This window comes from Syngnathus acus, chromosome 15 (assembly GCF_901709675.1).
Source record: "Syngnathus acus chromosome 15, fSynAcu1.2, whole genome shotgun sequence".
In the NCBI taxonomy this organism is placed as follows: domain Eukaryota; kingdom Metazoa; phylum Chordata; class Actinopteri; order Syngnathiformes; family Syngnathidae; genus Syngnathus; species Syngnathus acus.
This window is the reverse complement of record NC_051100.1, coordinates 9308730-9336641: the sequence shown is the minus strand read 5'-3', so window position 1 is coordinate 9336641 and position 27912 is coordinate 9308730. Positions and strand designations below refer to the sequence as shown.

Below are 27912 nucleotides of genomic sequence, written 5' to 3'. Positions count from 1 at the left end.
AATGAACACCTGATAACTGAACTCCCTGGATATTTTGCTAAATGAGCAAACTGGCGGTTTATGGCTACCTCTCAGTGTAACCTGCATGTTTTATACATGAGAAGAGTCTCACTGAGAGAGAGTGAAAGCACCTCTCAAGATGACACACTAATAGCCTCTAAGTAAAATTAGACACATGTTTATGGGTGTTTATCATTGCACATTTCCCAACTTTCTTTCATGGCCCAAAAAGGATGCACATCAAAGTGGGAGAGAAACCTTTAAGCTTTTTCTGTATATAATTAGCCAACACGACAAAAAGTATGTGGAGTGCTCTGGTGCTTCAATCGTTGGACAAAAAAAATGGCCTTTTAGTTGTTCCAACATTGTTGCTAATATGAACACCGCTACACATTTATTTATAGAATAGTTGGTATTCCTAATGAGCTGAACAATTAAGAGTTTCTCAAGATATGGCTTGCAATAAAGTAATATTCTTTTTTAGCAATTCTATTTGCAATTCACACTCTAAAAGCAGTTTGGGTTAAAGATAACCCAAGCCAAAATAAATATAAATCAATAAATAACCCAAAAAGTAGTCAAATGAACAAGCCACAGAACAACAAAGTTTCTTGGATTATTTTTTGACCCAATTTGGGTTTATTTTTGAACGCATATCAACATTCTTGTTTACATACAAATTCCATAATATTTTGCTGCTATACTTTAGTATGACTATTCACCACCTATGGTTTGTTGCACAGACAGGTGTAACAGGACAAGAAGTCATGTCACTTTGGTTTGAAGCAGGTCTCGGTTGGAGAAAGAAGAGATCACGGTATCCCCTCTGATCACCTTTTTTTTAAGGCCTCAGGCAATTAAGCAAATATGCGGTCCAACCGACCACATCATAGTAACTCTATAGCCCATTTGACATCATCCTTCAATTTCTCAACACCTCTATAGCAGTTAGCTTGTCAGGATTTTGACCCAGCGGTGCAGGTCACCACTCCGAGACAAAGAGGGAAGAGATTCTTATCAGCACAGTTTTACCCCCTTCAACCACCTGCTCTACTAGTCCCACAAATGGTGAGCGATGACTTCTCTGAAACTCAATATCAGTGATATCATCAAGGTGCTTCTTCACTGCTCTCAGGCATGAGAGGGGTGTTGAGAAAAGAGGCGTTCGACACTTGGCTAACGGAGAGTGCCTCCGGGGAGTGCTGATCAGTTTGGTGCTATTAAGGGTGGTGTAATACAAGCAAGCAAGAAAGACAGGCCGGCAAAGACAGTGAAGGCATAATTGCAAAAGAGACTAATGCCACGTAATTCGGTTTGCGCCACTAACTCAGCAGCAGGGAACTATTGAAAGATGCTCTCCTGATATGTCCATTGTGTTAAACCTTAAAAACTTTGAGTGTAATCCTTAACATGTTCACATTTTTAAACATAAATTGTAGTGGGTTAGTACAGATCAATTTATCCTAAAATAAATGCCGGCGTTCTTCTCATTAAATGCGACTGTGCACAGATTCATTTACAAATATTTTACAGTGAAATCTTTCAATTCCCTGTGACATTTGAGGCATTTTGACATGTGCCACCACAATATATTATGATGGTAGTAATAGTAGTGGTTTTTTATGTACTGCAGCATGTGCATGGCTAAGGTGGCGAACAAGAATGGGGAAACGAAATGAGTTGTGCAAAAGAAAACGAAACCACACAAGGGTACTATAAAGGCAAGTTTGCGAAAAAGGGTGACAGTAAAAAGGAGCATTCCGATTATTTTCATCTGGTTGTTTCATTGCTCACAATTGTAATAGTTTTAAAACATACCTCTGGCACGGCAGTATGATGTGAATAGGCCCTTTGTAACAGAGCATGGAAAAAATGAAGTGGGACTTGTAACTTTCACAGCTGAGCATTTATATTTAAGACCAACAATACATCAATAAATTATTCATACTGAAACTACTGTGGTTTGGGGATAACAAGCGAGTTGTTTACTGAGCCTGTGTTGACTTCTAATCAATCAATGTCTGCCAAACATGTTGCACAAAATACATTTTCTATCTGGCTGTTCCATAAATATCAATATTTGCTCAAAGTTCTTGACTAGAAAGTTTCAGCGGGGTTCCTGCCACTGATGAGGATGATCTTTTAACCCTCTTTTCAGAACATATGGCCTACGTGAAGCCAAGCCTGGTGTTCGACATGCCTGATTCGTTTCCTGGTTGAATGCTCTTGTTTGGTTTCTTCTTGTCGCCAAATACACCTAGACAGAGGGAGACAGTCAGAGGCTAAGCTCTCCAAAACAGATGGTTGAAATCAGTTTAACTCCACGAGTTAAATAACCCTCTTTATTTTCCAAGGTACCCTAATTGGTATTGTGTTTACGAAAAGCTTGTGACTTTAAGGTCAAACCGAGATTGCTTGGGTGTTTGTAAATGCACTGCTCATTTAGGTTAAGCCTAGGAATTTGTTTCCACACACCCCTGCCCCTTTATGACCACACACGGTGACTGAGAAGCTAATTCCAAGCTAAACAAAGCTTGGGATAACCTGTAGCTGGATTTAAATGTGGTTATAAAAAAAAAAGACCAAATCATGAAATTTGAGGCGAACATTTCAGCTCTGTGCATGCTCCAAAGAGTCGATTATGGAAACCCTTGTGTAAGAGGAAGTTACAGTGGGTGTAGATAATTTTGCGCTGCCTGGGTTTAAAGAAAAGAAACGGGAGGATTTCAAAGAAGCTCTTCTACAATGAGCGCTTCAGTGCCTCTCACTGCATCTCCTTGTCACTCACACAGCCATGCAAGTGCGTAGACAGCTGGTCTTCGGCTGGCCTCTGAAAGCAGTTGCTGTAATGCTTCACACAAGGATGAAAAGGAAAAACGAGCCCTCGAATGATGTTGTCTTGAATCCTACAGAGTTTCAAACGTGTGGGGTTGCTTATTTTCAGTGGAGCCCTGTGAAAGGTGTCCAGGGTTTGGCGACTATGGTTGATGAGGTGTTGAGCTGTTGATTATTTGCTACTAGTTTTGCTGTGACAAAAAAAAAAATTCAATTAAAAAAATTGTTTATTGGAGTTTTGAGGAACAAAGTAGCAATACTGTAATAGTGCCTATATTTAATTCTATATGTACCCCCCCAAAAAAAGAAATTCAATTAAAAAATGTGTTTATTAGTTTTGAGGAACAAAGTAGCAATACTGTAATTGTGCCTATATTTAATTCCATATGTACCTGTGTATAAAAAAAATAAATTAAACCGTTTAGCATCTGGTTAATTAATTAGGTAAACCGTGCTAAAACCGTTGAGCGGTAAGGGTTAGGCAAACAATAGTGGGAAAACAGATGTATCCTTTCATTTTGTGACCAAACCAGTATCAAGACGGTGTCTTTGAGTTGTTGGCTGTGACAAAGTGGCTGCCATTTTATTCAATCGGTCATGTTATAAAAGCATTTGAGCTTTAAGTGTATATGCATGCTTTAGTCACAATGAGTGACAATGTTTGCTGAAAGTGGGAAGACAAACACTTAAACAGGTCATCAAAGCAATCTCAGGAGAAACGCGTGGAAGATGTAGGTGGATCATCTGTCATGGAATATACGGTACATCATGTCCAATGCGGTCCCGATGAATTTCAAACTGGCAGCACTCGACTGAGAAAAGTAAAAGGTTGTCAGGAAAGCTCCCTGCCTGGTGAATTAAATAAATCTTTCATGAATCTTAAACAGCTTGCTGTTTTTTTTCTGCCTGCAGTTTTAAAAGACCAAAAGGTTTAGAGGGGAAAAAAGACTACAGGCTGACAGAAGGAATCTGAATATATTTGCATTCATTTTGTAACATTAATTTGTCTTCTCGCTAAGAAGCGCTTCTTTGTTTCCTCGCTTCAATTTTGCCCCATTGGAGGGGAAAATGAAAGACAATTTTACATATATTTTTACTGTACTCTCTTGTCTTGTACATGTTTTTAAAAAGTGACTGCCTTTTTAAACACTCGCAATCTATTTTCTTCACTCGTACTATTAACATGACTTTTTTTTTTTTTTTTTATACTCTTAACACAAAATTCTGATGGCGGCGCCTTGCAGTACAGAGGCTTCTTGAGCTCCCAGGATTAAGCCCGTTTATAATATCTTCAAAGTTGATTTTAGTGGCATCTCAATGCTAATAACGCATTCATTTATTTAACGTGCATATTTATCTGGTTGTCATGGAAATTCTGCATATGGCTTATTTCTCCTTGCAATGGAAAGTCCGTTTGATTTAGCATTACATTATGTTTCATGCAGAGTAAAAATTGGGCGAAATGGGAACTCAGTAGTTATTTTAGTAAAATCTGACATCTCATTTCTGGCACTGTAAATTTTTGGCTGTTTTGATGAGTCCACCCACACTCTCTTTACAAAAATCTCTTGTGTTTTTTAAAAATAGACAAGCCTAAACAGATCTAAATGGACCTTTGTTCATGCAAAGGGCATTGGAGGAGGGTCAATTCATTTACAATTTGCAGAAGACTCTTCCTTTTTCTTGCTCTGGCCACATACTGTTTATGTATAAAACAATCCTCTTTATTTCAATGCATGTTCTTGAATTTTCAACACTTTACATGTCTAATAAAAGTGAGCTAACGTGCTTTTCTGCCAGCCAACATTGAAGGTCTCTTCTGCTTTACTTCAAGTAAGCCTGCTTGTGAAGACGATCCGTCCATACAGCTTTGGTTTCAGCGCTTCGCTTGCTGACAAATGTAAATCAGCAGTAATAGATAAGGACCCATAAAAGCACCTGCACATGTAATGTTAATGCTCTCCTTCACATAAGCTTGCATCTGAAAGGCTGAGTCTAAAGGCCATGAATAAATCACATGCTTTTCAGCAAAAAGATTCTTTGCTTTTTATATTTGCTGGGCTTTTTATTGCAGAGTTGTTTTGGTTGATGCAAACTCCTTCGTCCACGTTAAGCCGTAAAGTGAAGCCGCACTGTGTGGGTTGAGCTGGAACAGGTTACTCTTACCATCTGACATGAAAATGTTCCAAATCTGCCCTCAAGTTTTCCATAAGGGATGCTGCCAAACACTATCGTGCGAAAAACTATATTTTTGATGCATTGAAATTTGCCTTTTTCTTCTCGTACTCCATTCCAAACAGCACCGCACTCTGGTATTAATAGTGGCTGCTGTTTTTAAAGGTAGGCTACTATAGAAAATAAAATTGGCTTGCCTGGCTTGTACAGTAAATGAGCATATTTGTGGTTTGATGAACAATAGCTTTAGGTTTGGCTGAGTACTGTATGGGTGCTGAACCTTTGTGAAGAAAAAAACAACTGTCTTCAGATCTTACATAGAACAGTCTTTTGAATAGCCGTCTTGAATTCAGTTGTTCATTTGGCTACGTGAAAAGTAGTTGTGCAATGTAGTTAAATGTCGAAATGCAAATGATGTTATTCATCTGGACTGAGTAAGGTAACACATCTGTTCATTTTTATATCGCAACCTCTGAGAATCTTCCTGAAAGGAAATTCAAATCTGTTTTAGTCGAATGAATGATCCATTGTTCAGTATATTGTAAGCATTTTGTTCAAATGTCTTATTTAATGTCTCCAAACCAATGGCTTGGTATGATCTGAGATTCACATCTGCTGTATTTCTTCTAAAGACCGTTTGGCTCGTCTTTACCCATCGGGCCGTTCCCTGCAGACGACATATTAACTCAGCCTTTTTGTTGGACTAACCTCAATTTCTTCCTCCACTGCTTCTAAACTGCATCATCAGAATAGGGTGCAGTAAAGCTCTCACATGTCCCCCATTGGGCACATTTGAATGGGTGCCACTGTACAAACTTCCACTCTATTCGAAACTCATTTTGGCACTTGTTCCTGCTTTTTGCCTTACGCTCAGCTAGCACTTTTTTTTTTCCCCGCTCTGCTTTTTTATTTACCACACCTACACTTATCTTATGGGAAGCATGTGTGTGCGTGTGTGTATATAGTATGCACTTGCATGTATTGTGATTTTTATCTGAATCCATCCAATAATTAGATTACAATGCCCACTGTAACAGGAAGGAGACTGGCAAGCAACCGCAAAACAGGATGTCAAGCAACTCAGCTTTTGCAGGTGCCATTTTAGAGCCACAATGTCTTACTGGCATGATGCCTGGGAAAACCCTAATTAACATGCTTTGTTTGCCTCAAAATGGCTCAAGTTGACTGCACCTTGATGAAATGACATTGTCGGCCATGTCATCACAGGTTGTGGCCAAACCCAAGGAATTAATTGCTTTTTGCAAGCAGTGATCAGATTTTTAAAAGAACTTGGGATAGATGTGGAGCATTGAAATACAGAGGTCACGTGACCCCAGTTTAAACGTGAATAGTGAGCAGTTGTGTAAAATGTGGGTTTTTTTTTTTTTTTACACACATACTGATCATTGCAATTTTAGTATGGCATCTCATTGCAAAGAACACTCTGAGAAGATGGAGGGGGGGAATAATGGTTGCACCACATAAAGATTGCCTAGTCTACACAAAAAAAAATCCCAAGACCCTTAAACTGAACTGCAGCACTGTCGCCAAGACCAAGCAGCAGTTTAACAGGACAGTTTCACTTAAAAGAAGTTGATGAATGCTGCTCAACGAAATCCACTGTATAACTTCAACCTTGCTCCATGATATCTATTCGTCTTACCCTTGATTTGGCCGGTTACTCAACCTGCAAAACTTTTATTCAATGGCATCTGGGTGCAGGCGGGAGAAAATGGCAATAAGCCCATCAGAGATTAAACTTAAATAGTTGATTTGATTGTTTCTCTTTTGCGGGTGAGCTTTTACAATGGGTCTGACCAGTCTGAATTAGCCTTAGCAGGAGGGAGAGAAGGGGCACTGAGAGGGGCCACAGCTAATCCCAGGATATTGAGTAGGATTCCGAGGATGAGGCTGCGCTCCTTTGCTTTCCCGAGTGTGACTGTGGGGATGGGGCACCCCCATGTGCAGGCAGGGGGATGAAGGAGAGGGGTGGATTTGGTCTGCTTTTTTTCTCCCTATTGTAATAAGACTTTTCACAGTTTAGGGACATGCTATCTGGGATTCTCTGCCCACTCAAGTGAGTCTTTTTTGGGGGTAGGTGGGTGAACAACCAGCCAGTGTTGGCCTCTGAGGATTAGGCCCGTTGGGATAATCAGGATCAGTTCACTGTGTCCTGGAAGGGGGTCTTAAAGTCTATGCCCAGCAGAGAAGAAGCGGGGGCATCGCTGCTTTATGCTGAAGCTGACTTGTCCGCACACCCACATCGCCCTGCACACACCTGCCTTTGCCCCTTCTCCATGCATAACGCAGATGACACAGTGCAAGATCACTTGTAAAATTAAATCTGAACTGGTTATTTTAAAACCCTTGTTGAACCAATTACGCTCTGTGCTAATGAATTGATTAGAATTCAAGAAAATAAATTATCTAATTCAACGGTGATTAAATTAAGTTTAGTCCCCTGAAGAGGCAAAAAGTGTCAGGGATACCAGGTTTGGACTGGAGTCACATCTGCTTTTCCCATTATCCATACCCTTTTCTGTATTTTGCGACAAACTTTACCTAAACAAAAGCCCAGGAAATGGGTGGAACTGAAAGGCCGTGTACAATGTAGGGACTTTGACGCAAACGGATACCCAGGTGGAGCAGCCGTTCTTTCTTAATTTAACTTGGACATTTTTGTTCACACTGCAACCTTAATTCAGCTTCCTGTAACTGTTTGCCATTCACATCTTCATCGGTGAGCTGGCAAGCTGTCCTTAAACATATTTACAGTAAGATTCTCCACAAAGGCCGCCTGCTTTTCGCTGTTACTATGACACCATCCGAACAACTGCAAGTATGTGTTTAGCTGGTGAGCAACTTCAGCATGTGCACCGAAAGAAATGGCCGCAGCACAAAGGGCAACAAATAGGGGCTTTCATATCTTAGCTCGCCCTCTTTTTTTGGATGGTGGAGGGGTTGAATGGAAAGCAGTGTTTTTGTGTGTGTGCATTAGCCAAGTAACATACCAAAAGCAGTGTTGGGGAAATATATTGGTGTGAATATTCTTCACATCGCATATGCGTTTTTGTGAACATTTGAAACCGTCTGCTGCATGTTTGAATTTGTCGTAATCTCATTTTTATTGCAGATAAAGTCTATGTTGCTCTTAGTCACCCACACCCTGCAAATCCAGCTGCCACATGACTGAATCTCTTTTCACATTCTTCCAAAAAATACATCGTGCTTCATACGCAGTCCTTATACAGATTGTTAGACATAGCAAGAAAAGAAAAAAAATATTGTTTTATGCCATAACCGTAATTTGATTTGTAAAGTGCTGTTATGGCAAACAGCTATGAAGGCACAGCAAACAGCTATGAAGGCACCACATAAAGATTTATTGTATTTTCCTCTCAAAATAAAGTAGATACTGCCTTCCATAATTCTACTAAGAAACAAATCACATATTCATATTCTAGTACTTGAATACTGAGTAATGAATACACAGAAAACATGAAATCACTCTATTGTGACACTATATTAATTGTATATTGTCAAGTATTCACACAAAAGCATAAGAATACTGTATGATGCACATCGCCCAGTCCAAATAACATTTGCTTATCTTTTAGCATTGACTCAAATTTGATTCACAGCTGCATTCCTACCAGTGTGTTAGCCTACAGCGTTATTAATCGTATTCTGGAGCTCATTGGAATGCCCAGATAACAAAACAATAAAGGGAAACCCGCATCTTTCACCAATTCAAGTGGTAACTGCTGAAAATTGAATTTATATCACCGACATTGTTCATGCACCACAGTGCCGATGAGATGGCCTTAGATTAACGATAATGTGTGTGGGGGGGGGGGGGGGGGCTAAGATGGTTTTGGAGACTGTCCGTGTATTTGATTATCTCCAGACGGCTGAGGAGACTAAGAGCAGCCAGTCAGACTCTTATGTGAAAGTACTTAATGAAAATCCTGCTTGAAAGGTAATTGGGAAATGTTTGTCTGGGTGCATGCTTCTCAGCTTACTGTATGGAGCCTTTAAGCATCTCTTCACTCTAGCCTACGCATTAACACGCACACTGCAACACATTAGGCTTTTGCATAGTTTTTAAATACATTTTATTGTAGTGATAATCCCAAATGATGGTGATGCAGTAGAAATGTTCAGGCAATTTCCTCTTCACCTTTACCAAAAAATACATGAAAACAAATCTAAATATTTTTCTTTAACGTGTATTGACAGCATTCCTCTGTGGTGGTCAACTCATGGCTCAGTACCATAATGTTTTTTACTATAATAAACTGAATTCCTCAATCAAACTCTCTTCTAAAATAAATTGGGTTGCGGCATCAAACAGAATCTTATAGGATCATGTGTCATGTATTTAAAAATGCTTTCGACGAAGCTGTGATGAACATAGACCAAAAACAAATCGCATAACATTTCATGAAAGAAAACATTGTGACCCCCCCCCCCCACCCCCCACGGCCAAAATAAAATAGATGGTGGTAGGGCATCCTTCGTTTTAGTTTGTCTCAAACAATTACTTAATGAACACGAAGCGCAAAGAGCTTTCATGAAGGGATTTTTTTTTTTAACTTTAAATTATGTATTAATGTTTCTAATAATAAAATCCAGTTAGTTGATACATCTACTGAACTTTTGCTTCTCAAGACTGTTTTGTTCATTGAGTCTCATTTGAAACCGTAATCCAAACAATGCAAAGGCACTTGGGGCTTTCTGCATTACAACTGCAATTGATGCAAAATACCACAGGCGGAATAATTATATTGAGTTTGGCATGCCCAGAAGGTTCCCAAACAGCAATTGACCTGCTATGTAAAACACTATATAAATAACTTATGAAGTCACATTAAAGCTAAATCCACTGGTGCGTGGATAATTTTAAAACCTAAAAGCTGAAAACTGTGATTTGGAAAGTTAGCACGCCGTGTTGTTTGCCAAAAAGTCCGTTAAATTACTACGGTAATGGGTAATAATTGTATTAAATGGGTTTCCAAACTGGAACTACTAAGCACATTTTAGATCTCTCGCTCGCCCTCTCTATCTTGCTGTCTCTGAAGGCCTAATCGCATCGTTGCAACTCAAAATAGACTCAATAATTTATGTGAGCCATTGCAAGCGGAATCCAAATACAGAACAAGTGTTGCCTGTTCTACACAAATTAATGACCTTCTTGGAACTAGGTTTCTCGAAAGACCGAGACTGACTCGAGCACTTTTACGATTATATTGACAGACCCCCACCGCCACACACCTCTTGTTGATGTTCCTGTGGTCAGGCTATTTCTCTCTCCTCTTCCGCTTCAATCTGACTCAAACATATTAACTTTAATTTGTATTTTTACCCTCCTAGAATGTTGTGCACTTTCTGAATTTGTTCATTGTCAAGTGTCGATTAAAATGTCATCAGCCAATAAAGTCAGTGAATAACCCATGTTAATTAATATCAGAGGTTTATGATGCGTGACCCCGTCTCTACATAGCTTTAAGCACTTGATAATCACTTGGCTGTGCCATGTAAGTGTCGAGGTCGAGCGCAATGGCGGTCGTCAACCAAAATGAGGTCCAAGTCTGAAATTGAATGGACTGGTGAAGTGCGGGACCACTCAGGTATTTTTACCACCAGCTTTGCTTTTTTATCCAACATCCACATGATTGATAGTGTCTTGAATTTCTATAATCAATGTATAATATAGTCAGTATAATCTAAAATCTCATGTCTCATATGTCAGGACAATTCCATCAATGGGACAACATTCACCTTCACAGTATTTGAGCTGTACTTGGGTAAGCATGAATAGGCAAACCCGCAATTAATGTTACTGCCAGCATGTGTAATCACCCACCATGGCCCAGTTACGGCATGAAACACCGGTTAACACAAAGGTTTCAATTAATCATCCTCTTAGAAAATTTGCATTTGTCAAGGATTTCTTGATGGAGCAAATCTACATTTGACCAACTTTACATTAAAATAATGCCTGCTTTGAATGTGTGAAGCAAAATGACAAATCTCTTAATGCAAGGAAACCAATTATGATAATATATCTTCTTCACTGTGTCTAATCCGCATTAAAGCTGATCATTTTATCTATGACTAGAAATTGAAAAGCCCACCAATCCAAACCATTTTCTCTTTAGAGGAGGCTCTAAAATGCTAAAAAAAATTGTGTTTGGCTGGTTTGTACACATTCCCCAAAAATTGTGGACGCCTTTCCTTTCTGGCCCGGTGTGGACTCGATTAGTAATGACAGACGGGAGCTTTGTGTGGTTTGGGAGTTGGTGACTGAGTGACCTCAGAAGGAGCACCTGTCCAAGAATGGACCTGCTGCTCGCTGCGTTGCGCCGGCGGGTGCGTTTGGCATTAACCTCACTGTTGTGCTCGTCGATCCTCACAAGCCCCTCACCCCAGCCGTAAGACATGCATATCCTGCCAGATCCTATCTGTCATCAGGGGATTAATTAAAATGCTACACAGCAAAGGTACGGTATCCCTTTGGGACTGTGGTATATACATGAATGACATGCTCATGTGTAAGAGCCCCAACAGAGAGCCATGTCTGACATAGCACGCTGTTGTCACCTCAGGGGACATGCAACAAATGCATACATTCACGAATGGAGTGACAGCTCTCACATCGTCGTTCTTTTTCTGCTGTAGTGTACAATAATTCATCGGCCGTATATATTAGTAGCCATTTTGAGGATGGTATTTTGCCCCCCATTCATTGCCATATGGCCCATAGTGCTGATTACCATTTGCATAGCGCTTCTTGCTGTGACAAAGCTGTCATCAAAGTTTCAAATTATCTCTCTTTGTTGAATTAAATCAATGCCTGTCTGAAAAGGCATGCATTCATTTGAAAGGACTTTAATAAATTGAGAGACAGGGTTACTCATTTAGCTCAGACCCTCCGATGCCCTGGCAGAGACAATAGCTGCGAGCAAAGCATGCTAAATGAATTCTCTTGTCCTGTGTGCTGTCCCTGGATATCAACATAATTTGATTAGTGACCTGGTAACATGAATGTGTAGGACCTCCTCTTCATTCAAGTCCAATGGGGCTCCAGGGGTGAGAGTCCATGTTGCAAAGCTCAGCCCCCTTCTATTGCAACCCTGCCCTTGTGTCATGTATACACCCAACCGGACGACTATGTGATTAATGACTGAGCTTGTGGTGTCATTGACAACTTCTGGTGACTTTACACAAAAGGCACCCACCGTGTCACATGAACACTATTCTGGGAACATGTGGCTGTGTGTGATATGTCTGGGAATGTGTAAGACATAGGCTACATTTCTAGATTATACACTATAACGATATGTCGTAGCGCAGCTTTATTATTGTGCAATATTTCATTTAAATCAATTTCCTTTAAAGCTTTTTAGGTGGGCTCTGCATTAAATGCAACCAAAGCCCTCTAATAGTTGCATAATTTGGTCGATGTGCCTTTCCTGGCATCTCTAATGCAATAATAGAAGATTATGTTCATGTTTATCTCTGTCAGTTTCGTCTCATGCCAGTGTCTAGCATGAAAATGGAAAATTTCTGCTTCTGGTTGAAGTACATTTTTATCCAAATTGTGAAGCTTCGTGTCAGCATTATCCGGGCTTTCATTTGTATCCGGTCTGTTCTGGTTGTCTAAGAGCAGCCAGAAATCTGATTGCCCTGAGAATAAAACTGCTTGGATAATGAATGTTCACAGGCATATCAAATTGCTTTGTTCAGCTGTACTTTCCTTATCAATCTGTCATCTATGATTTGTGTCAAATTCAAATGATCAATCCCCTTGCTACCATTTTCAACATTTATTTTTACAGTTCAGAAAAGAGATCTCCTTTTGCTCATAATCAAAGTTAATGCATGACTTAAAGTGAGACAAATATGGGGTATTTTTCATATAAAAACTGTGTGAGAATCCAAACTACAGCAAACTGCACAATAAACAAAGAAAATAGAAAGACGAATGTAACTAGGAGCAATAAACAAACAGTGGTTACTGTCTAACATTTGTCAACAATCGTAGTACAGGCAAATTTAATTTTTAATTTGCATTTCAACTTGTCCTAAATTGTATCGAGAGAGACAGAAATAGCCTATGTTTTAGTTTTATAGTGCATCAGGTGCATTCAAGACAAAACAGGACTTCTCAGATAAAAAAAAATTAAAAAAAATCTTGTTATATCCAACACTTAATTCCAATAAATACAGCCAAACTGACTTTAATTGCGTTGACCTGAGCCCGAAACTGTGATTAACTGAGTTTTAATAAATAACTGAGGTTGGTCCTAGAGAGAGAGAGAGAGAGAGAGAAAAAAATCAACTAAGTATAGAATTTTGTGAATGCTGAACAGCAAATATATTAAATGTTCACAGTATATTGTTAGCGGGGGGAAATAAGGGGATTACCAAGGATCCTAAGAAAAAAGTAGATAGCTGGATGCAGGGACATTGCCAGATGTTAGTTTAAGCAGAGTGTTGTGTGCCATAGTATTTACAGACACACACACACATCATTTTTACTTTTAGACTGCACAAGCTTAGGATTACACTGGTTTAGATCATTTAACTCCTCAATGGGTCTAGCGCATCACTGGGTTGAAATGCATTCATTACACTCTTATTCAAAAGTTTATTCTTCACCTCATTCCCCTTTCCTTCCTCTTTGGCTTTGAGAAGTTGCCTTTCTCTGAAGACCCCATCCCATTTAGATCCCCTCAATGGGGAAGGAAATGACTTGTGGGAGCAGATTCTTCTCACACAGTGAGTGTAATCGTGTGGCTGCGTGTCACAGGCACACCAGTGACTAGGTTTTAATTAATCCTACATGCCACTGCCATCGCCCCTAACCTTTTGTAATTGTTACAACCAATTTATTTATTCCACTAAATTGACTTTTCAGACAGTGTTTTTTGTGCTATCGGTGTTTAGTTGTAGTTCTAAGGGACAAAGTGACTGCTGTAGGAAAAATAAAATGCACATTCCAACTCTGCCTCCATTTTAAGTTATTGTGACTTGGCGAAAGCAGACGTTCTATAAACCAACGTGCGTGCGATTAGCCTGCTAACAGCTGGAAGTAATGAGCTATGGATGGAGCCACCTTGGTATGCAGATCCTGCATCAGCATTTAAACATGCTGAGAGGAAGAGATTGAAGAGTTGCCATGGCCTCCCACTACTGAAATGTACTATGAGGTCGGACCCCTCAAACCTTTTGCAATGAAACAAATGTTCTACTCAATCAGAAATGGAGGCAGAATGAGACGCAGGGTCGATTAAGATGTGAGGGGGGATGTGGTGCTGATCTCATAAAGGGCATCGGGAGATGTATGGCCTTTTACAGGATCATTTAAACCACTTAATGGGGGACAGGAATTAATGGCTTCCATTGAGTGGAGTCAATTATATGGATATTTTCATAAAATATTGTGTATACTTCATGGTGTAATAGAATACCCATCGACCTCCTTGTCTTTGTTTTTGACAGTTTGCTTTAAATGAGAGGAGCGGCTGTTGTATTTCACAGTACGTTTGTCCTCTTTATACAGTGTGTGGTCTTTTCTTCTTCTTTGAGGGAGGCACAGTCTTCATTTTGACAGCTCTTGTTAATTAGTATTAATATCAAATCATTTACAGTTGCAATGGATGTATGTGCAGGCCTTGTGCTCTCAGGCATAAAATTGGATTCATTATGATGACGGAGGTTCTGCTTAGGTTTTTTTGGCCCTGTGGTTTCAGGTCACTGGGTAAAGTGATGGAGAGTCTTCTGACTTTAGGGAAGGGGCGGGGCAAGCTGGTCAGTGCCAGAGAAGAGAGGACAAACCGCAACACAGTAGCACATCACTCACTGGCATCTCTCTCAATGGCCACTCTGTTCTTTTACAGCTAGGTCAGGTGACTAAGCGTGACAAAGTCCAATTTCGATCTTGAGAGGAGGTAAAATGGTGGGAAAATACATTATTTGTCTTATGTTGAGAAATTGCATCTAGGAACAACAAATCAGCACTTTTTTAAACAAACTATTTAAGTCACTCACAGATGCAAACAGTTCAGTTTGAGTTTTCATTCAAACTACAACCTTCTCTCTTTCATCATTTTGTTAACTTAGCATGATCAGTGACTAGTTACTTTAATGTTGACCTTGTGGAAAAAAATAGATGCATGCACCAAAGCATTGCAACACGTTTTATTCAGAACACAAAACAATCTAAATAGGCTACCCTAGGCACTTGTTTCCCAAGTTAGAAATTGAAACAAAATATCCACAATGAATTTTCATTCATTTCAACACACACACACACACACACATCTCTCAACTGTGTAATATTGCTGTTCTCTGGGCTTTCTTCTGCCATGTTTTATGTCTGACCTGATGGGGTTTTTTTTGCGGTCTTGTCTCTTTTTACGGTTTGTCCCTTTATTTGTTGTTGTAGCGCACATCAGATGGGAGAAGCTGAAAAATTACCTATACTCAGAAACAGCAATACGGTTTGAGGTTTTATTGTAGTCAACCAAATCTGTAATTTCCAGTCAGAAGTTGTATGATCACTTTTGCTGTTTACAAGATGCCTCCTCATCATTAAATGTCAGTTTACAGCAAAACTTTGATTATAACATGATTTAAAAAAGAAAAATGTGACCAGTGTGTTGTACAGTATGTTTACGTGTGATGTGCCAGAGTTCCAAACTTGACAGTTTTGTCACATTTCTTCCAGCACCATACTTTACTGCATATACTATAATTTGTATTTTCCTGTCAGATCTTGCCTTTATTTTTTTGTTGTGGTCCTTTAACTGATTCACACTAGCCCAAACAGGAACACTTGTTATTAGTATACTAGTGGAGACGAACCGGTGCTGTTGGTCATGAAGGGGTCATGCAGTGATGCTTTGATACCAGCATCTATAGGAATGCAAATGTGACCGTCTGCCTGACCAGCACCTTCCAAAATGAATTGTAGCAGCCAGGAGCAAACACTGCAGCTGCACCATTAGCTCTGATCATTCGGTTCATAAAAGCCAAACTGTTGTCTGCACTGTGTCACACACAAGGAGAAAAATGCACGTCACATTTTGTTTTGTCTCCAGCCTTGTCTGACCCCTCAGATGAGAGCATGAGAGTGATTAAGGAATTGTTTAAAGTGACTGATCAGATCAAGTCACCAATGATAAGTGAGGTCACCCGGGGTCGTCATCAGTCCGGTTCATCAATTTTGCTCCATATGTGTTCATGCAAGTGACACAAAGCTGCTTTTTTGAAAGGGTTGTTTTCTGTGAAAGTCACAATAATGGAATTGTTCCTTTCACCGTTTGGCTTATTTGTTGTTTATCACAAAGCGGCAGGAATTTGTCAGTGGTTTGCTCGTTTTCAGAGCATTGAGGTAGCTGGCATACTTCAGTCAAGCCCATGTGAACTGTTTACTTTAACAAAGAGGCCATTAATAACAAATGGAAGACTGTTGTTCAAGCTAATGGGGTAGTTGGTCTTAAGATGCTCTTTGAATGCTCTTTATTAGAAGATACACTATTCAGTATGAGAGACATGTTTGTTTTTTCAGTATTAGTTCAGACAAAATCATTTTTAAAGTTTTAAGATATATATATATATTTTTTACAATATGATTTAGGCCTACCTTTAAATTGCAGCAAACATATTTCAGAGGTGTATCACATTGATAGCTCTTCACATTACTCTGTCCCAAAGAAGTCTCTCCCTCAAAGAAGTTGGTGACCGCCGCTTTGTGCACTGCATTAATAGCAAATTTAAGTGTTTGTGTGCCTGTGTGAGTGAGCGCACACACTTATTTAATACTGAAATGTAAATATTAATGCTCAAAAAGTGACAGCATTGTAAGTGGTAAACAAATCAAAACATCATTCATCTGTCTATGCTGCTTGAACTGTATATTTAACATATCTGTCATGTAATTTTTTTTTTTTTTACTGTTGCTAATATGTGGGCTAACTCAACCAAAATCGAGGTGAAGATGATTTGATTTCTAAAATGTTTTCCCTGAATTTAGAATAAATATAAATTCAAAATATCAAGGTGGAGTGTAAATAATAAATACATTCACATGGTTTGTTCATATTTTTTATTTTGTAATATGACCAATACTTTTCATATTCAAGTGTGTATGAAAAAAGTCACTGGTTCCTTAAAAAGCTAAATACAATAAGCATTGGATCAAGGCACATACAAGACTGGCCAAAGGGCATACAATGCACTTTGGTTTTTTAAACATGAAGAACAGGTAATTTCAAATTGTGGCAACAAAAACGTGTTCACTTTGAAAATACAAAATAGTTGTTTTGTTAAGGAGCTGCTGACACTTTGAAGATTTGAACAATCGTGTCTTTTCGGCCTTTGGACTTGAATGGCGTATGGTACACGGTACTAAAGAATGCCGCCATTGTCATTTGGCCATTGTTGGCTTGTACAAATAAAGATCGTGTGGGGTCCTGTGTCAGCTTTTCCAGTCTTCTTGTTTTGAGGAGCCAAGAGTTCCTTCAATGTTGATGTGCTTTATCTGCCCTGTGCTGTGGCCTACAATCCCATCAGAAAAAAAGAAAGAAACAAGAGTCCTGCTATGGTGGTTCTGTTTTTTTTTTCAAACTTGGAAAAGGTACACACCTACGCAAGTAGAGAAATAAAGCATGGCACATCCATCTGGAGTGATTTGTATCATGAAAACTAGAGCAATATTTTTGTCAGTAGTAAATGAGACAGCTCACTGCTGTTTTTCTTTGTAAGAGGCCACCGTGTCTAATTTGTTAATTTTATTGATCCAACTGTACCTTGGTTTATGACAAGTTCTGCCTTTGTTTTTTCAGACAGTCACAAAGTGAAAACAACAACCTGTGCTTGTACAACAATGTTTTCTAAAGTCTGATTGTTCAACACAGCAATGAGAACCCACTTTCACAGTTGACAAGTCATCATATCTCAAAACACAGAGTTTCTTTGTAATTGGTCGATCAGGTTAAGCCAAGGAAGTACAGTACAAATTACTACAAATCGCTAAAATATAATTGCAGTCCTACGCCCACTAATTCAGTGAGGGCCTGCAGGTGGAACGTTCTCAGTTTTCATAAATGTCCTTAAATATAAATTATATGGCAAATGTACATAACATTGCTCCCTTAGTCCTATAGATCCAGTGTTTTGTAAAAGTTTTGCCACTGTGTTTACAGCACATACGTATCATAAATGTCCGTGTGCAATATCATGAATGGGAATAGTCTGAATCTGGTATTCCACTGTCTCTGTAGCTCCTGTTGTTGATATTGTTCTCGTTGTGTGGGCTCTTGTACAAACTCAGGCCATTAGGTGGAAAAATTGTGTGTATCACAAACTCCTCCTTGGACACAGGAAGCTGATTTATAGGTATCATTTGAAAAGAAGTCTCTCTTATTTCCAGAATTGAGTTGTCCTTCTTTGTGCCAGCTTCGGCATAGTCATCCTTTCTCCGGCGGCCTTTATTGTAGGTGCAGTTCCTTGAGAAAAGTGATCCATTTCGGTGGACGTACCAGCAGACCAATGCCAACAGGATTATTGCCAAAAGTGCAACAGCCCCTCCAATGATAGCAGCCAAAGGCAGACTTGAATTTTTGTAAGGCTCTTTCTCTTGCTCTCTGTTCAAAGTTGTGGTTGGGTTGTACGATTTATGCGAGCCAGTCTCCGTCTCGATGCAAACGGGGGTTTCGTCTGACAGGTAGATATTGCTGGTCTCCATGGGAACCATACATATCCTGTAGGAAGACTCTGGCTCCAGCGCAGTGAGCAGGTACTCCGTCTTCTCGCCTTGTACAATTGTTTCTGTGATGGAGCCAAACGCAGGGCTGTGTCCCAGCTTCAGCCAGCTGAGTCGAAGGGCAGTCATGGGTTGCGACACCCTCCAGGATATGTGAACTGTATCTGCGCTACTTGACTTCACGCTGATTGTGATGATCTTTCTGCCTGATGAAATGGTGGTGCCGTGGTAATTCTTGCCCATATTTGGTCCCTTTACTCCAGGCCTTTTAGTCACAAATGAGGGCCACTGTGGCTGCGCGGGGCGGCGAGTGTTGGAGACTGTGCTAGTCTCGTATGTGGGATTAAATTCTGAATCTGTGCAGTCAAACATGTCTGTAGTTAAGTCTTTTAGGGCCATGCCTTTGACTTTATCAGGGCCCTGGCACATGAATCCACGTACGTTTACTTTTGTCGGCAATGACCGGAGCCAGTCACGCACCCATTTCATCCTGCAAGTGCATTGCCAGGGGTTGTTGCGTAGCAAAAGCTGTGTGAGATTGTCCAGATCTTCAAATACCCCTTGTGGGAGACTGCTCAGGTTGTTGCCAGATAGGTCCAAGCGGTAAAGTTGCCTAAGGAAGGCAAAAGCCCCTGGTGGGACCCTATTAATGTGATTATCTTGTAACTGCAGTTTCTCCAAACTTGTGCCTGGCAGGTTAGCTGGTGGTGATGTCAGGGAGTTCCTCACTAGTGACAGCTCAGTCAGGTTAATCAAATTGATGAAAGCCATCTCTCCGATTCCACGGTTATTGAGCAGATTTCCATCCAATATTAGTCGCTTCAGGTTGATGAGATCTTGCAGCGACTGTTCAGATATTGATGAAATCCGGTTGTCTTCAAAGCGCAACTCCTCAATGCTCATGGGTAGGCCTGAGGGGATGGTACTTAAGTGATTCCTGGAGAGGAAAAGCAATCTAAGGTGACTGCTGTCCCTAAAGGCGCCCTCTTCGATGCTGACCGCAGACACAGAGTTGTCGTCCAGGTGAAGTTCCTCTATATAAGGAATCTGGGCTAAAGTTGCGTGCGTGATCATTCGAATGTTGTTCTCCTGAAGATGAAGCTCTTTCAGCCCAAGAGGAAGATTAGTGGGGAACTCATCTAAATTGTTGCAGTATAGGTAGATCTTCTCCACATTCGAGAGCCTGCTGAGCTCTGCAGGAATTCCTGAGCTCTTTATGCGATTGTTTTGCAGGAATAGCACTGTTGCATCCAGGGGTAAACCAGTAGGAATGGAAGTCAGGCCACGGTCATTACAGTAGATGAAGGTCCCATCACAGCGGCAGGCAGAGGGACAAGAGGCAGAGGTAACCAGTGGGTTAGCAAGGCCCAGCAGCAGTCCAACCCTGATGAGGGACAGGATAAAGGCCTTGCACTGACGTATCATCTTGAAACGGAGTTGCCCGGCAGTCTAATCACTCAAGAGCCCCTGGGGAGAAGACACAAGAGTACATTTAATGCACAAGCTCTTTAAGATATGTAGGTCCAAATTCCTGTTCTCAGATTTACTTGGTCTTTGAATCCTGCCTGAAGCATTTTATAAATTAAGTATAGGATCAGATTACATAATTCTTGCGTGATAAGTGATACGGTGAGACTTTAGTATTGAGCCTCATTTATGATCATGTTTGGACACTATACAACAATAGGATTAAAAGTAACTTCCATTTTAAGCTTTCGATGTATTGAATCGCTGTACCATAGATCTGCTTTAATTATGTACAAACAAGACATGCTTAATAGTGATTGTCTCACAGGCTTCTATATTTTAAAGCTGCCTTTCTTTGCTACGTACCAAAATCGAAAACAGTCATGCTTTGTTGCATTACTATCCAAGCGCTGACATACTCCTTTATGTATCTCGTCGTATTAGACATTGCACAGCAAATTAGGGCTTTTTTTTCTCTACACATACTTCTAATAGACTTTTTTTGTTACTTTGTTCCTATAACACGCAATATCAACTGTGGTGCTACATTGTAGTGTGAAGCAAGCCATTGTGTCGTTGTCGAGCTTTTTTTTTATATTTTTTTTTATTATATATACTATTTGATAAAACCTACTCTGTGACACAGACGCACACTTTCACCCTATGTGGTTTTGAATTCTTGTCGAGTCAGTGAAATGGAAAGCTGCAAAGGCATACAAACGTTTCTATACCTGATTTATGAGAGGTGGTAAATCCTTTTTGATCACTGAAAAATCCAATCAAGGTTTTCTTCTTTTGATATCCTTTCTGAAAAGAAGAGTTTGTCGTAGGGCTTTTTGGCGATATCCTGGCTGATCTTTGTTTGGACGATGACCTCCTCTGTTGTCAGAGGCTCATGCCTTCACTGCCTTTACCATGGCAGATAAGCCTGTTGAATCAGCATCCCCCTCTCAGTGACAAAGCCTGCTCTTTCTCAGATAATATTAAAAAATCCTAATGGGTGCTGAATTTGTCAAGATTGGTAGCCATAACCGTAGATTAGATATATTTTTTCAGTTGCAGCAATCCTGCTGGCTTTAGTATCTGCTCCGTTCTGCAATCAGGCCCGGCATGCATGATGAGTTGACACAAAGCTGGTCTGAGCCATGCCAATCCCTCGTGCCACAGGCTCAATCAAGGCCTGTCCACTTGTGTACTCCAGCTCGTACAGGTAACCGGAATCCTCTTGTCCCTTGTCAAGCTTGTATATACATTAATCCTGGACTCCGGTTCCGGATGTGGCTGAAAATTTCTCCCTCCTAAGGAGAGAGGTGCCTCTAGTTTGAGGCCAAGCCTCCCTCATGAAACTGGCATTTGATTTATGCTGGTCACTTTTCACACCTCAAATGTTGCCCTGCAAAAGAAAACACAAGAGACAAACATACTTAGTAACCTGTGATTTCTTAAAATGACTGTTTTAACAATAGTTTAAGGAATCAATTAAATATTTCTGACATAAATTCAACTACCTTTTGTCGACAAGTTTGTGTGAATGATTCTCAATATTTCTTACTCAAATGCAATTTGATTATGACTCTTGACTTACAGGCTTTACACTATTTAAAATTAATGTCTTTACAAATAAAAAAGGTGCCGAAGTAGGTTTTCGGATTCAGATGAAAGGACGATCCAGTCCGTGCTCACATTGTTAGCAAGCCCATTTGAATTTCATATGTGGAGAAGAAAGGCTGCTACATACATTCCTGTCACCCTCCCCTACTTCTCTGTGACCCCAACTCATCTCCTCTTTAAAAGCCTTGAATACTCTTGTTTGTAAAAATAGAATTTCCTTTGCCAAAGAAAATGTTGTTTTTCCCATTTGAACACAATAGCTGTGTCATTATAAGCGACCCACTGGCAGCTACCTTGTGCTGTAAAACACAAAGATAAATCAGGAATTAGGGCCCCAGCCATTTTACAGTTGGTTGCCCTAACCAAAGGATGGTTGGGGATTTGTGAAGCTTGCGAATCCAATTTTGATTGATAGAATGTTGTCTAATACAAATTAATTTTGCTTTGAACATATGTCCTTTTAAAGAGCAAAATTACTGGATGTCATTTCCACTTATAAATCAAGGTAGAAGAAACAAACTTGTAAAACCAAGGTGTAAAAAGATGGATGATTGTGTTTTGATCGGTTTGACTTTAAATGCAACACTATAGAGAATTGGTGGGTCTCACCACGTATTGAAAAGTACACATTTCAGTCTGTAATATAACTCAGCAAGACCTAGCAATACTTGAATCTGTCATGACTGCCGGTAGACTGTTATTTCCCCATTTGATTTTTCTGCACTCTAGATTTCAGAAAAAAAAGCCCTGCCTCTATTATTTGCTACGAGACTTGTATGCTGTAGTTCAGCAAAAGAGCTTTCTGCACAAAAGTACTACATCCATCCAATTTGACAAATGTCCATTAAAATTGCACGTACACATATTAATTTTTCCTGCAGGTTGTGTTAATACATATTTAATTGTTTTGAAACATCTGTTGCGACAAACATCTTTACGCATCATTTTAATATGGACCAGTGGCTAGACAGGAGCTTTCAGCAAGCAGGCTGAGTGGCTTCTGCTTCATTAAGTCAGAACTGGTTAAATTGAGCATTCATCGAAACGTGTGTGCATGTTTGATACTTTTCAGTAGAAAGCATGCAGTGTACTGTAATATGGATCACACAAAGCTGGATGTTGATACCCAATGCGAGTTTAACATACGGTACGTTTGTCGACAATAACAGCATGTCAGACTTTGTGCCCTCTGATAGACTTTTAATTGCTCAAGGGAGCCATTTGAAAATAAAAAGGGAGAAAAGACCATAGAAGTGGAAAAGGCTAGCTAAATTATTCATATGATATTAATTTAATTTTGCTCCACAGTACCTATCCATTGGGGAATAAGTGTTTGTATATTTTGTTGTTCATTTTCAACCGATACAATATTGCATGGCGGATTTTACACCATAAGCTGTTGTAGTTACTTTAGATCTTTGTCTGCAATGTGATTTATAGATACGGTAAATACTGTAGTCACTATAGAACATAGCTTCTGCGTCTTGAGTCCTCAATTTCTGAGAACCAGAGGTGGGATTTAAATTAGATTCTCTGAGAAGAATTATTTTAACGACAACAGTGACAACACCAGTACAAAAAGCCTACTGCTTCCTGCAGAGATGGGCTGAACAGATGACACTTTTGGTGGCCCAGTAAGCGTGGAGAGGCCCGGACTGTCGGGGGTTTCTCTTTTGTTCCATGCTGAAAGGAGAGCTCTGTAGCAGCTGCAATGATTTTTCCCCACATGGGGGTGGTAGGCACCACAAGATGTGTGTGCAAGTATATATATATATATGTGTGTGTGCGTGTCTGCCTGTGTGACAAGCTAAGCTGCAAAGAGGAGCACATCTTAGCCTACAGGCCAAGCGCCCACTTACAATATAGGGATTTGTCAACTACTCTCCTGGCCCTGCTCCTTTCCTCAATCAAATTGCTTCTAGAGGTTATCTTGCTGCTTTCTTAGTCTTTGAATGCTCAGCTGTGTTTGTCACTGGTCTCAGAATAGATGGCAAATAGAGTTTAGTGTTGAATGGATTCAATCTCATCTTTTTCTAAAGGTAGCTTTAGTGTTTCCTTTTGCAGATACATTCATGCAATATGTTAAGCACTGAGATTTTGCTCATGACCTGGTTAGTGGTTAATCTAAAATGAAAGCAATTGGCTGGGAACTATAGCCCGAGGCAGTCATCAGTGAAGACAACTCATCTGCCCCCTGTCTTTATTGAACCCAATTTATTTTTATCAAATACACTGAACCGTGGCTTAATTGGATAATAACTAAAATTGAACTTGTGCACATTTCACAGTCATTCAAAAGCAATTTTCTGCTTGGTAATTTAGAACGTAGTCTCAAATACTATATCTATTATTCGTTTAAGCCAGAATGACCTTATTGTCTCATGAAGATAAAAACTGAGTGAAATTGGATTAACAGCTGTCTCTGCAATGGTGTTTCCAGTAAGACGCACATACAAGAATGGAATGGACACTAAATCGCAGTGATGCGGCATTTAGGAGCAAATGTGCTGTCAGATGAGAGCAATATTTTACAGTAAATATCGATGGAAGTCCCCACCCCAAGCATCAAATATACTTAAATGCGGTTGAGCATTATAATATATAAGCGTTTAAGCCAATTTATTGCGACCTCCATACGTGTTGGTCAAAGTTTAGTGAGATGTCAGGACGTGAGTGGAAGCCGTCCCGACAGAGACGCATTTAGCGGAGTTTCTCCAGCTGGCTGTGGGTGCGCATCGCTGCGGGATGTGCGCTGCAATTCAACATGCTCCCCGTCTTGACGAACCGTGGCGCCGGCTGGGATCAAACCACACTGTCCCCCCCCCCTAATCCTATCAAGTTTGTGTATTCACTGATCAAAAGCTCAGACGGCCAGCGCAAAGATAACGCGTCTCCACCACAGTATTGGCATTGGCTGTCGTTCGAGGCGCAAATGTTTATTATGCGGATTTTTGTCGCTGTATCCACGACGTAGTGCAATAACATTGTTTTTCACCCTGGAGTGAAAAAAAACAAAAAACAAAAAACGTAAAATCCAGCTGAAGTTTATTTCGTTTTCAGTGCTCATATAGACGAGCTTGATTTGGTTGCTGAGAAATAAGAGCGCTCAGTATTTATTTATTTATTTATTTATTATTAATTTCTTTACCCCGTCTCTTCCAGCGCCAAATCCTGCAGCCTGCTGTTAAACTCCGTACCTCGTGTTTTCTATTAGGTCGGGGTCGTAAATCCAAATAAATATAGACTGTAGATTATGTTTGTTTCAAGATGCAGACCCCCTACCCTTCTCCTCCTCCTCCTAAAAAAAAAAAAAAAAGTAGTAATGCACTCCAGCTGGACAGTACCAGTCAGAAACACTTACCTCAAAAGACAACCCCCAAAAGTTACAGGTATCCTCTGGGGAGGGGGTTCAAGGCAGATGGGGGGTAAAAATAATCCAGTACGAGTTGTGCAAATTTAATACAGATCCCAAAACGGTTTCTCCCACTCACGGAACCAGAACTGGATTTAATTTGCGTGTAGCACCACTTCGGTATTTACTGGTGCTCCCGTCACACAAACACACGCTGCAAGTTGGACATGCGCGCACGGATTGGTCCCAATAACAAATGTGGACTTATGTTTGCCTGTAGCCCTGCTCCAATAGAGCGGTGACGTCATTTGGAGGCGGGACCTTCTCTCTCAGTCTGTGCGCCTCTCTCTCTCTCGCTCTCTTCCCCCCCCCCTGCTTTGGCTCCCCTGCAAAATACATCTTCGTCTTGCAGTACTCAGAGGCTACACTAGGGAGAGTGGAGGAAAGGGAGAAAAATAACTAGGCAGATGTGAACTGGACCTGGTAGGGACTGTTTAAGGAATCATTCTCTTGAGCTAAAAAAAGAAGAGGGACAGGATAAAATACAGCAGAATTACACGTTGATGACCTTATACTGGTTTGATCAACTCTAGTAGAAACCGATGAAGTTTATTCTGTTATTCTGTGCACAGCTATTAAAGGTGAATGCTCTCGTATGCAAGACATTCATTGTTTATACAATAAAAATTAGTTTGAGGTCTATGACGCACTTGAACTCTACTGCCTTTTAGCCCTTATTTTTGACCCTGTTGGCTCTATTAAATGAAGCCAAACATGCCCCCCGTGGCTCAAAGCTGCAGTGAGTCACCCTTTGAGTAATAGGGTGACCGACACTCTCAGTGTCATCTCCAGTGCCCCCCCCCCCCCTTCAGGCTTCCCGACCGCGCCGACACCATCTTTTGCACCCTTTGATTGAAGATCAGTAATCAGATGCTTGCCACTGTATGTGTAATTGAGAAACCACTTGCTTAAATGTCCTTCACTACTACAAAAACTACTTTTCGTGATGACACCATTGATCAATTTTTGGTGAAACTACATTTGCCAGCAGTCTTTGCCAACTTGAGTTTCATGTTTTGTTAATGGGTTACACGTGCACTTTAGTTCTCAACACATTTATGGACAGCTTGTACAATGCACTTTCAAGTTTGTCCAGCACATGATCAAAATGCAATTTGTTATGGGTGCCAGTCCCTTTACAAAACGCAATATGACAGGTCAGTCAAGGCTAAGGCAAGATGTAAGATCTCAACATCCTACCTGATGTATAACTTGTAAAGTTTAATGTTTCATTTTCATGCTATTTTGCACTCTTTATAAATGCCCAGGCACTCAAGTTTAATTCCCTATATGGTAAAAGCATTGTGTGTCTAAAGGTGAAAAAAAAAAAAACTCTTTAGAGTTTGCTAACAAGCCAGTTGTTAACATCACATGTCCAAGTTTAATGTCGTTTTGATTTTGTTGTTGGAGTGAAGATTTGCAAACTGTGTGGCTGATGTTTTGGGAAACTTAGCTGCAAACCGGGTCATGAAAGTTGTAACAGAACACTCTAAAAACAGTTGGCTTAAAAAGGGACAGATCTACTGCTTGAGTCACTTTGATCAAACGTTCTGGGTTGTTATTTTTGACAACTGTTTTGAGAGTGAACCTTGCATTTAATTAGTTACGGTATTTATAACTTACCTTTGTGAAAATATTTGAATTACTTTACTGCTGCTAATGTCACGAGTTACGTCTTTGTATCTATAAACATGGCTTGTGATTTTTCCCACACTTGAGTCTACTGTGAAAATGTGTTGCTTGGTTGTTTTTGTGGATGGCCCTGAGACTGGTTGTTACTAACACTACAGCAGCACTCTTGTGTAATCCAGTCTCATCGTAATTCAGAACGATGCGCAAGTTTGCTTTAAATTGCACTGGTGAAATCAATTCCTTTAGTATCATATCCTTTATTGAATTGTTTATTGTACTGTGGAGTCGCCATTTCTCAGTTTCATTAGCCTAATGATCTTAATTATGTTATCCTTTTGGACCAGGTGCTTGGTGCAACAACGGGGAAAAAAAAAAAAAAAAAACAGGTGAGAAAAGGTCAATCTGTGACATCCTGACTTGGTCCTTGTCTTTTCTCTAAGGGGTGAGGCAGGGGAAAACCTGTGACTGACCTCAGCTCAGCTTCCTCTCTAAAATTGACTGCAGACACATCTGTCAGCAACTGTTGATTGACCTGCACTCAGACATACAAAGAGCCCCATTGGAGGACGTGGGTGTTGGATTTCAGTTATCTTCAGACGAGGGAAAATCTATTGCCCTGTTTATCTTTTTGTTCAAGGGGATTGGTGCCCTGTTTTACCAAAGGTGCAATTTTATTCTGTCTGTCCAATTTCTCCAAGCTTGGATATCAGACAGCTTGTGACCGTTTGAAATAAGGTTCTAAATAAAGCTTAACCTCACTACAATTCCCCTGGACTTTGGTGGATACAAAGCAGCTGTTGAATGTCTGTTTTTGTTACACTATTATAATAGCAGATTGTACATTGTTGAAGTTATGGTAGCATCCTATAGTTTGCTCAAGCTGCGATCAGTAGGAAGACATGCCCTACTTTCTGGATAGTGTACGGGGTATGCAGTATATATGCAGTATAGTGTATATATTTATTTACTCTATTGATTGTGCTACCTTCATGTTCCCATTTCCTAT

The 27912-nt window shown here is 40.1% G+C and overlaps 2 protein-coding genes across 7 annotated transcripts in view; one reads left to right on the top strand and one right to left on the bottom strand.

Annotated features, from left to right (window-relative positions):
- The window catches only part of macrod2 (mono-ADP ribosylhydrolase 2), a 274895-nt gene that overhangs the window by 12337 nt on the left and 234646 nt on the right, over positions 1-27912 (top strand). The window lies entirely within an intron of this gene.
- flrt3 (fibronectin leucine rich transmembrane 3) lies at positions 17109-25496 on the bottom strand. The gene is made up of 3 exons (XM_037271885.1): positions 25224-25496; positions 20983-21644; positions 17109-20251 (listed from the first exon to the last, which is right to left on the bottom strand). Exon 3 carries the CDS (start codon positions 20207-20209, stop codon positions 18257-18259), a length of 1953 nt encoding a protein of 650 aa, XP_037127780.1. The 5' UTR covers positions 20210-20251; positions 20983-21644; positions 25224-25496; the 3' UTR covers positions 17109-18256.

What these genes read in the sequence shown, in the direction of transcription:
- flrt3 (XM_037271885.1), bottom strand. Translation starts at nt 20,209, where the DNA reads ATGATACGTCAGTGCAAGGCCTTTATCCTGTCCCTCATCAGGGTTGGA.